A 12,026-nucleotide genomic window follows, 5' to 3' on the forward strand; every position below is an offset into this window, starting at 1 on the left:
GAACACATAAATTCTAAATTGCAATAAAATGAAATTGAGATTACAAAGGTGATTAGTATTAGCTTATCAATTATATTTGGTTTCCAAAAAAACCGAGGGAATTAAATAGTAAGAAAGCATAAAAAGTAAGAAGAAAAATATATATATATATATTATTTTTATATATTTTAAAAATTATTTTCATTATTTTTATTTTTTTTATAATTATTTAATAATTTAAAATATATAAATTTCTAACAATTTTTTAATTATATTTTATTTTTCATTCACAATAAATCAAACATGATTTTTTTTAATGTTTTTTCCTTAATATATGTTGGTTATCAAACATATAATAAAATTATAAATAAAATCAAGAGACATTTTTTATAAACCAAAAAATAATAAATTTATTATTATCTAAAATTCTAAGGACAAATTTGGGATATATTTTAATTTATGCTTTTAACATAACCAAAGTAGGAGTTGAAGTTGTCACTATTGTCATGGGACTGATTTTACGTTTAAATATTAGATTTTAAAAAATGACTTATTTTAATATTTTTAGGAGTTTTATACAAATAAAAATCTATTTTTAGGGAGATAGATGCGTTTATAAATTTGATGTTTTTTCATGATTTTATGGTAACGTTTAGTAATTATTTTTGAAAATAATTATTAAAAATAGTTTTAAAAAACTGTTCATAATATTTTGTAGAACAAAAATATATTAGGAACCTTAAATATTTTTAATATATTTTTAACGGTTTTAAATATGTTTTAAAAATAATTCTTATATTTAATACTTTATTTTTCATTATATAATTATTATTTTAAAACAATCTTACAAAAACAAATTAAAAGAATTAAAAAATATTTTTTGAAAATATTTTATTTTTTATTTTATAAAATACAAAATAGAAAACAGATTTTTGGTTGTTAAACTTGTTTTATATACATATATGTTTTAACAAAAAAATTATTTAAAAAACAATTGTTAAACAAAACTTAAATTATTTTTTATAGTGATTATATAAAACGTTTTTAGTCTATTTAACACTTAAATGATAAAAAATTTTAAATGTTAAAAAATTAAAAAACACTTCCTAAAATTACTGTCAAATGGGCTTTTAGAACCCGTTTGATAGTGATTATAGAAAATGTTTCTAACATTTTTAATACATGAAATTTTTTATCATTTAAATGTTAAAAAAGTTAAAAACGTTTTGATACCAAATATATTCTTAGAATGTGTTTAACAATAATTTTAAAAAGTGCTTATAGTATTTATAACACTTAAAAAATTTTATCTTTAAAGTATTAAAAATGATAAAAACGCTTCATAAAATTATTGTTAAACACACTCTTATCATTTTACTTTTTAAAATCATATTTTCATATTTAAGATTTTTATCTAAATACTTTTAAAAGTATTGTGTGAGTTATACTAAATATTTCTAATTGAAAAAAAAAAAAAAAAAAATCTATGCCCACATTAGATTTGCGTTAGTTGATGTCATAATGATAAAAGAAGACCCAAAATGAAAACGCATGGATTTAGTCCACGGTCCACTCACTTTCACAATATGTTCCACTTATGCCCCTACTATTTATTACAAATTTACAACCAACCCGCATCCACTCATTTGCCATATACTCGTTTTCAACCACCCACCCTCTCATTTGTTATCGCGAGGAATGTTACATACATTAGTAAAAATATTTTATTATTTTAAAATTTAAATTTAAATATAAAACTTTTAAATAGCATTTAAATAAGAATTAAACAAAAATATTATATTCCTTTTTAATCTACATACACCCAAAAAACGAATAAAAAAAGGAGGGTAAATTAGGGTTTTTTTTTATAAGTTATTTTATTTGAGAAGTAATTTTAAAAAAATAAAATTATACGGGTTAAAAAAGAAAAACAAAAATAAAAAATTAAACGACTTTTCTAGGGATTAATAGTATGAATATTTTTATTTTAATTTTTATTTTGGCCCACTTCACGTTACAAAAATAAAACTATTGTTAATTTTTTTCTTTTTAAATATATTTTTGGTTTTGGCTTTTTTTTTCTTTATTATGAAAATATGGAAAACAAAAACAAAATGAGAAAAATATGTTCTGAAAAAGTGTGATGAAAACAATTTTCACAAAGATTTTCACTTTTCAAATGAAAAATTGTCTTTTTCTACTTCTCATCCCCTTTTCTATCCTTTTTTTGTTGTGTGGTTATGAGAGCTCTTATCTTCTTTTCTTTTTTCTTATTATTCATGGATGCTATGTGATGAAAGTATGGTTTAGTAATTATTTTTCATTTGAGATAAAAAATTAATTTTCATTCTTCAGTTCTCAAATAAAATTTTATTTTAAAAACAACAAATAATTAATGCTCAAAAAACCATTTAACCATTGCTTCTAAAAACAAATTATTTTTAAAATAAATTATTAAAAAACATTTTTTTGTCAGTTTACTAAACATATTCAAGTGAAAATTTGGTACATACTCTTGAGATTTGATATGAATATATCTAATAACCATTCCTCTCAAATTGATGACACTTAATAATATTCTTGATAGTATTTTATTTAGAGTGTTTTTAATCAAAGTGTTTCTTAATAAATGTTTTTGAAATAATTATCTATCAATTTTGTCTTTTCTAAGAAACATTGTAAGTAATTTTTCAAAATTTTAAAAAAGTTTTTCAAATTTTACTCAACATTGGATTTTTTTATTTCAAAAAACGTATTTTATTTTAAAAGTTTTTCTCTAAAAGTATTGTTATAACTCGTTTGGCGGTAATTTTAAGAATCGTTTATAACTTTTCTAATACTTAAAAAATCTTATCATTTAAGCGTTAAAAAAACTAGAAATATTTTATAAATTTATTATCAAACACACTTTTAAACGAACTTTAAATATGTTTATATTAAATCTGAGACAAATGTTAACCAAATGAAAGTTTTTTTAGAATAAGGTTTAGATAAGTCTTAATTTTTAAAGTTATTTGATCAAAAGAGTCATTGAAAACCCAATTTTAGAAATTTAACCATTTTTTTTATAAAAATATTTTTATTTTTTCTTGTAAAAATAATAATTCTTTTAAAACTTACATATAAATACTTAAAATGATAAAAAATAATATTTATGTAAAAAATTAATTACTTTTTAAGTAAAAATATGTAAATTAGGGCTCTATCACCCCTTTTAACAAGATCAATTCAAATTTTTAAGGAGCTGTTTGGAAGGAAGACTCATATATTTACATAGAGGGCATGGAGTAGGGGGTAGAGAGGGTCATATGAAAACAAACATGTACCTGCAAATGACCCCCATGGAAAGGGAAAGGAAACTCCATGGTATAATTAGTTGGATAGCTTGGAAAGGAAAGGAAAAACTGCCAAATGAATTTGAGACTCCACCACAAGGATGCCAAGATGGCAATCATGAGGATTTCTAGTGGGAGTGAATATGACTACAAAAGTTCAATATAAATCGAGACATTTAACAAACTTACCAAAATCCATCTCTCTTTTCAAATACTTATTTATATACAATATTTTTAGAAGGATTTATTTGATAAAAATGATCATTGAAAATCCAAAATTTGAAATTTAACCATTTTCTATTTTGGCTTCATTCGAACAAAACTACCTTTATTATTTTCTTGTAAAGATAATCATCTCTATCGAACTCTATATGTAAATATTTGAAATGATAAAAAATATTTATGAATTATTTTTCAAATAAAAAAGAATTAGATTTACAAATTGAGGTATCATTTCATCCTTTTTTTTTTAACTAATTAATTCTTTTAGAAACAATTGAAAGTATTAAAAATAGTTTAAAAACTTTTACATTGTGTATATATATATATATTTTTGATAAGTTTACATCGTGTATATGTCATTATAAAACTATTTTTCATATTTGTGTCAAATAGGTATTTGATACACTTTTAAACGTGACTTTTGAAAATCTAGAAATCACTTGATATGATTCTTAGATAATTATTTAATAATTATTTTTTTAAGATAACATATTATCAAAAATACTATCTATTTTTTATTTCTATAAAAACATTAGGAATGTACTTGATAATGATTTTAGAAAGTGTTTCTGATTCTTCTAGCAGTTGTAAATTTTTATCTTTCGAAAGTATTAGAAAGACTAGAAACACTTCCTAAAATTGCTTGCAAATGCATTCTAATTTCATAAATATGTATCTAATAAAAATCTTACAAAACCAACACAATTTTGCCATTGCCAAGAATAGAGTGATATCACTCTTTCTCTCCATATCTTAGAGTGCATTTGGTAGAATGTTTTCTTATAAAGTATTTTTAGGAGAATCAACTCTAACACGTTTCTTTGAAAAACACTATCAAGTGATTTTTCAAAATTTTAAAAATGTTTTCTAAATTTGCAAAACACCCGATTTTTTTAGAAACACTTTTTAGACCAAAAGTGTTTTTTAAAAACCCTGTTTTGACAGGCCCTTATGGTCAAAGAAGAAATTGAAAAAACTGAAGAAACCGAATCATCCTAAAAAGATTTGTTCAGATATTCTGAACTTACGTTATGCCAACCCATGATTTTCAATAATCCAAAGCACAACAAAAACAAGAAGCCCAATGCATACAACAACACTCCAGTATGAACTCTTTCATTTACTTATTTTTTGTGTTTTATCCTTCTATATTACAGCTAGTCACAGAATACTTCCAAATCTGTAAAACCACTCCAGAAAACAGAAACAAGAATGAATGGAATCAAACAGAAAGAAGAAGCAGAAAAGGAAATTCCAAACATTTAGATACAAACAAACACCCATACCCATCACAATCAACACACCAAACCCTACAGATTCTAACAAGCAACACCATTGATAAATGATGAGAAACACATCCATCTTCTCTAGGTTAGAATCCACTGACCTGGAACTGACCATGAAAACAGAAGCTTTTGTACTTTTGCATGGATCACCCGTGAATTGTTTTTCTTTTTTTATTTATTTATTCTTGCCTCGTCGTCTGATAGCTTCCATACTGGAAGAACTTGTCAGCCAGGGTTAAATTCACGAGGTAGATTCTGACAATTGTATCTACATTATTCAGGTAGATGAAGTTAGAAAAACCTATGTCATGTGTTGTCCATGGAAGCTCGGAGGGAGAGCTGGAGAAGTTCACTCCTAGCTTGGTAAGATGCTACACAGCCCATCTTCCTGGCATGCAAGATATGGCTTGTTTGCTTTCCTTTCAGCCAGAGGAGCTAACAGGATGTCGTATTTGACTGATTGACACTGCTTTCATCTTCCTCCAAGTCAGCTTGAGGCATTGTGAATACATTTTCTGAACTTTCATTTATGCAGCACAATATGGTGTCTTCCACTAATTCTTGGAGGACCACTTCACTCATTTCAATACCAATAATTTGGGCTTCAAATCGAAGATCCATCCATGTTCCAGTTTTCACCATGTCTTTTCTGACAATCTGGTCCAAGTTATGAGGTAGAGGTTGGGGAAGGAGATGCCAGTGAACTCCTTCCCATACCTCACGAATGGTGTTCTTCATGTTTGGGACCGGTCTTATATTTGCCTTTACAATTGATGCCCAAGAGAAGCAACCAAAATAGCGCTCACATACCTCCATGAGAACTTCATTAATACAATTGAACAGGAGCTTTTGGTCATGGCAAAGTTGGAAGGAAGATATCTCTTCTTCATCAAGCAATGACGGGTCAAGAATCTGATCTGAAGTAAGGGACATCAGGAAGAATTCGTCCAAGCTTGAGGCAGAGATTTGCAGGACTGCTTTTATGTACTCAAACACAGAGTCCTTACTCTCCACACCGATTTTAATATGGGTAACTAGATGTGCAGCAGAAGCATCCTGTTCTTCGAATTGGATTCGTAGTGGTTGCATTAGTTGTTCAACTGTCAAATTTTGAATGGGTTAAGATCATTAAGAAAGCAACAGTAAAGAGTAAATAATGAATGACTGTAGGGTTCTCAACATAAAGCCTACTGGGTTTAGATTTGATGCTTGCAGGGCTGATGTCATCTTCTGTGAATAAAGGCTCAAGAACAGATATGGGACTTGGCCTCTCTATTCTATCCATGACGCTCGCTAAATGTACAACCCCTTTGTCCATCAGAGAGCTTGATGGGGATGCCAATGGAGAAGATTGCCGTTGATCCTCTTCAACAGAATCCTTAAAAAAACGACCCAAAAGATGTTGGAAAGTCAGAAATAGTAGGACTAGAAGTAATAAAAAAACACCATTCCTATTAAAAGTTCTTCAAAATATCTTAAAGATGTCAAATGTAAGAGAGAGAGTTACTATCAAATAGATTGATATTGTACGCATTCATTTCTTAAATGCTTTATAGAGGAGGATTTCTAATTGAAGACTAGAATATAGGCAGCCCCAGGCATCTCTCTAACAATTATATGTGCTGTACAAACAAAGTAAGTGATGGTGCTCACTGATTTCAAGCTTTCAATATATCCCTTTTCATCACAACTTTCAGCTGTGATGCATTCCATTTGATCATCTTTGATAACAGAGGAGCGAATTGATTCAGAGGAAATATCCAAGACTCTGTTCTCCTCTAGAAGTGTATCAATTGTTTTTACAGTCTCCACATCACCTGCAGGATTTTGCGAACTGTTAAGTCAGCATTGGAAATTTCAAAAACAGAGCACGGGGAACTATTAAGCATGCTTCTCACTATAACTTGGACAAGGGAGAAAACGATACCTTCAGAACTTATCTCATCTCTAGTAGAACAGGCTTCTTTCACTTTGTTATCATGAACGACCTCAACTGAGATATTGGGACTTGAGTTAGAACCCTGTGCTTCATCATCCTGGTTCTCATCAGAAGGGTAGGTCCGATTCTTGAAGTTTTGTGCCAATGGAGTTGAATGACCGACATTGTTTTCTTGCTTGAGCCGTCCTGTGTTCTCGTCTACCCTCTGAAACTTCCCACAAGCAGAAAATCTCATCTGTGCAGTAACAAAGTTATTACCCCAGTCCCTCCCAGGGCTGCAAATGGGTGAAAGGTTGTACTCGGGAAGAGAGAGTATCCTTCCCAGTGTTCTCGGAGCCTGTCGGATCAAAATATCCTCATCTTCATCCCCATTACTCAGCATCTCAGAAAGATGTTTCTTGGCCTCGGAGTAGATGGTAGATACCCTTTGGTTGGGATAGCCCAAAGTGTCATGTTCCATACTTATTTCACAGTCTTTCAGCTTGCCAATTTTATCTCCCCTCTTGCTGCCAGCAGAAGGTTTCGGGATTCTTTCAGTATAGAAGTGGCTTCTATTTGGAGAATGCATACCAATATTCTCACCACTAACCCGTTTATTGCCATCTTCTGAACTTTGATGATTGGATGGAAATCTATGTAAAACACCATTATGAGCGGTCCCTTGCCGCTCTCTTCCCATGGCATGCTTCAACCTTCTTTTTATTTCATTAAGAGAAAAATGAGAAACGGTTCTCTCACTCGGCCCTGTATTTGTCATGTCGTTGTGAGATTGCATCAAGGACCCAAAACCGTTGTCTGTTTCAGAATTTCTTGAGTCTACAGGTCCAGGCTTCAAAATGACTATTTTATTGGAAGCTTGGTAATTCTCGTTTCCATTCAATGAGATACTGTCCTGAGACTTTGATCTTCTCCTGAAAAATTTATGCTGCTTATGATTGGTAAACTCCTTGGACTGTTTCAAATTCAAGAGCTCTCGATCTGGTAAGTTGGATCCTGGCAGTGATTTGGAATATTTATGTGAATTGGAATTTTCATGTGACATGGAATTTTCATCTTTCTCTACCTGAGAATCCAGCAAGTTCTGAATGTGTTTCATCAACAGCGAGTTTGGGTCTTGTAGGAGTTTCAGAAACAATTCTTTGTTTGAATTTAATGTCTGAAGCGCATCTGTGAACTCTTGGGAATTCTCCGTCTTCCCATCTTCAGCAGTCCCAGTAGCAAACTTCTGACTTATAAACACCTTAGTTGCCTCACTTAACTTTTCCTCGGAAGCAGGACACCTCTTATCCGGCTGCATGTTATGTTCACCATGATGGTCATGCCTCCCACAAGTAGAACTTTTCTGATGGATCTGGCCACAGAGCTCTTCCATTATTGCATCTAGATCAAGACTACTCATAAATTGTTGCTCTGAATTGTACTTAGACAAATTTCCCGATCCAGCATTATTGTGGATGTGCACATTGCATGTTTTCTTGCTTTTGTTTATTCTTCTTCGATTCTTTCTTACGGGGTCTCCTTTTTCTGGATCAGACTGTTTTGGTTCTACTTCATCACTGGTCATCTGCTTCTTCACTTCCTCCTCGTTCGACATCTCTTCCTCTATGAGTTTTTTCATGCTTGGTTTACAAGAATCAGCTGTCACCATCTGGCACTCATCCCCATCCTGGAACATATAGAAGCCAGAATATCAATCAATATTCATATAATTCACCCATAGCAAATGGCTCAAAATTCACCATTTGCTAATTTTACGAGGTTCACTAACACGGTGAATGCCCTTCTCTCATGTATATACGATTAAAATTTCAAAATACACATTCAGTTGGGATATGTGTGTGTAAATTATCAAAACTTACATCAGTGCCTTGACATTTCTCATCAAAGTCGGTCAACAAGTTAAATGTACCCTTTGAATATCCTTCGCCTGCAGAAGGGAAAAAGAAGATTCTGAGATATCGACATTTAAAATTAACATGTATGACAAGACTGCCAAAAAAGCACACATCTGAATGTCGACATGGATCTAGGAACAAGTACAGATCGCTTCATGCCCAACAACAATTTTTTTTTTTTTTTTACTTCTTTTTTTGCCCTGAGCTGAGGAATTGGATAGAATCATATACAGTTTGTTTGAATAATAAACAAGTCTCTTACCGACAGCCTGCCAGTTGTCACGCTTCCTATCTGACAGAAGCCTCCGAGTGGATCGACCATGGCGGAAGTCAAACATATTAATCAAACTCCACATGCAGCCCGACTGACCTTTTTCATATCGCACAGGGCGCCTCTGCGATCTCTTTCCCATCATTAATGGATTATTCTGCAGCTTCAGAATGTTGTGTTCATCTAATTTTCCTTATTTTAGGGCCACATTGAACCTGATGCATGGAAAAAGAAGTATAGAAACAACAATTAGAAGATATTTTACAGAAAAGTTGCCGTCTGGCCCATCCCCTTTCCCCACCTGGAAACCAAAAGAAAGGCTCCTCCATAAGCAATGTACCACAATACGAAGTCTAGAAAAATTAAAGGAATGGACATGGAGCTGGGGCATTCGATCTAACCAGAAAGTAAAAGCTACTCTGGAGATTTCATTGAAGCACAGAAACAATTAAAATTAGAATTAAAAAAAAGAAAAGAAAAGAAAAAACAATCGAGTTCATAGTCCTGGATCTTCATTGGAGCTCTCAGGAGATTTGAAAATTCATAAACCTATGGCCTTTTCTTAACTTTTTCTTCACAGACGAACACTAAAAATGACAATTCAGGCTCTGGAGAAAAACCCGAAAAAAACAACCGTAGAAGCCATTGAAAAAATAACACCCAAAGGCAAGATCAGACACAAGCCAAAGAGTGAATCACCAAGGTGTTCACATTGTCATCAACATTTCAAGGAGGCTCGGGTTATGGCAATTCTACCACACCTCACATCTCATAAGCTAGACAAGCTAGGATGTTTCTTGGTTTGACCAATAAAACAATGCTCAACCCTACCAATAATCTTTCAACAACCCATGCTTTAGATTGTTCTCCTGCAGCTCTGAAATATTTTCTCCCCTAAGATCATATTTTCTATTATTTTCGTGCTGACTTGAATCCATACTTTGCTCCATTTTCCAAGGAAATCAGCATAGCTGAACATACCAAATTACAATATTTTCAGGCTCAGGAAAATGCAGAATTTCTAAAGCAATTACTCCTATTTCCTAGAACAATCAACTTGAAAAAAGAAAAAAAACATATGATACAACAATGAGAACATGAGAATACCTGAAATTCAAAGCAATTAGTCTTATTTTCTAGAATGATAAAAAATGGATGAGAAAATACCTGAAATTCAATTTGATATTCCCCAAGAAGAGTGATGATGCAGCCAGATATGAGAATAAAAGAGAAACCCACAAAAATTCAAATCAAACCCTCTGGCTTTTTTTTTTCTCTCAACAGAGTAAAGCTCAAGATACTAAAGCTTTTCTTTGGATGGCAAGGTATCAAAGCTTCCTTTCTTCATCCATAAGCCTTAAGCAGCATCAAATATTCTTCACTAAAAAAAGGCCAAATTTTAATAATTCAATCCTCTCTTTCATGAAAAAGCCAATCGGATGACTGCACTCCTTGAAATTTCAGCCTTGAAACCTCAACTATGGTAAGTATTTAGAGATGGGCTTTGAGGAAGGATATGACGAAAATAGAAAAAAAAACCCAGATGCTATAGCCATCAATTCCACTTTATTTTTATTTTTATGGTTTCTGTACATTTTATTCAAACCGACAGCTCCCACAATTCAACAAAATCAGGTTTATGGCTATAAGGAGTTGAAAGTTCAACTTCAATGTCAAAGTTCCAAACCCACCAAAAAGATAGAATTAAAAGAAGAAGAAAAAACACTTCAATTCTGTATGATTACCGCCAATTCACAACGAAAGATCCAAAAAAATCAAGCTTTTTGAAAAAACCCAAATCAAGAATCTGGAAATTCTAGCATAAATATAATAAAAATTGAAGCTTTTTCTTTATGGGTGTCATGGCCATGGAATACCCACATCACGCACTTCTGCAAATTTTCTGAGAAAAATCTCAGCAAAACCAAAACTTTTCCTTGGTGGGTATCTTTTGACAGGCGAAAAAGAGATGCCCAAATGCTTATTTAGCACCGACCCATGTTTTTATAACGTGAAATTTTCAGTGGAAAGGGAGAGGATAGAGAAAGAGTGAAGAGAGAAGAAGGAGGAAGAAGAAGAGGAAAAGGAAAGTTGAGAAAGAGAAAGGAGAGAGCTTTACTCTGTTGGCTGATAGTAGAAGAATTGGTGACAGTTGGGGTTGGGCTGAGGGACCCATTTGAGCTTTCCATTGAAGAAAAGTTTGGGGGGTTTCCATTTTTCAGCTACAGTTCCACGTTCAACCATCATCAGTGTCACCACTCAAACCCCCCTTGTCTTTCTCTCCTTCTCTCCCCCCATCTCTCTCTCTCTCCCTCCGTCTCACGCCCTCTCCCTCTATCTCTCTCTCTCTCCCTCCTCCTGTTATTGCTTTCTAGGTAACATCAGCGGACAATGTCCGTATAAGGATTGAAAAATGAGAGTTGAGAATTGAGATGATGGGTATAATACGCATCCACGCGTTTGACAGGGAGGGAGACAGAGACAGAGAAAGAGAGAGGACAGTGGGTAGAAAGAGATAAAAAGAGTGAGTAGACGTTTGGTGAACATCAATTAAAACAGGCCAAGAAGAGAAAATTGTCCTTTTACAAAAACAAGAATTATTCAACTATTTTTTCTAACAAATTTGATTCAGGAAATTAGGTAGTCATTCAAATCAAACCAAAAATTAAATTAAATTTCAAATTAGTAGATATAAATCATAAACAAATTCTTTGATTTACTAAATGTTTCTTAATTCTAACAAAATAATTATACCTCATTTATAAATGGGTTGAATTGGATTGCGTATCATATTTACCATAATAAAATTATCATTTTTTATGATAACATTTATTTAATATTTAAAATGCAAAATTTTTATGTAATTTTATTTTATTTTTAGTTTATAGAGTATAATATACCCATTTGGAATTAAAGATATTCAACAAAATGGGAGGTGAATGATTGCCATTGGAAGAGATTAGAGGCCTTAAAAGTAAGGAAGACAATGAAGAGTATACAAGGGGCCTCACAAAGATGATATCATAATCAATGAAATCAATAAAAGAAATAGGAGGAAAGCCCTTAATGCCATGCTCCTTTTAACGAATAACAACTAAT

The 12,026-nt window shown here is 31.8% G+C and overlaps 1 protein-coding gene across 2 annotated transcripts; it reads right to left on the minus strand.

Moving 5' to 3' along the window:
- Positions 1 to 4,625: 4,625 nt before the first annotated feature.
- LOC117932086 lies at positions 4,626 to 11,381 on the minus strand. 2 transcript variants are annotated; one of them, XM_034853125.1, is made up of 7 exons: positions 11,047 to 11,381; positions 8,919 to 9,142; positions 8,621 to 8,688; positions 6,750 to 8,427; positions 6,476 to 6,639; positions 6,014 to 6,200; positions 4,626 to 5,922 (listed from the first exon to the last, which is right to left on the minus strand). In XM_034853125.1, exons 2-7 carry the CDS (start codon positions 9,070 to 9,072, stop codon positions 5,258 to 5,260), a joined length of 2,916 nt encoding a protein of 971 aa, XP_034709016.1. In that variant the 5' UTR covers positions 9,073 to 9,142; positions 11,047 to 11,381; the 3' UTR covers positions 4,626 to 5,257. The 2 variants fall into 2 exon arrangements, with proteins under 2 accessions (XP_034709016.1, XP_034709015.1); XM_034853124.1 differs by having other exon boundaries at positions 10,095 to 11,381.
- Positions 11,382 to 12,026: the final 645 nt, after the last annotated feature.

Source organism: Vitis riparia, chromosome 15 (genome assembly GCF_004353265.1).
Source record: "Vitis riparia cultivar Riparia Gloire de Montpellier isolate 1030 chromosome 15, EGFV_Vit.rip_1.0, whole genome shotgun sequence".
Lineage (NCBI taxonomy): Eukaryota > Viridiplantae > Streptophyta > Magnoliopsida > Vitales > Vitaceae > Vitis > Vitis riparia.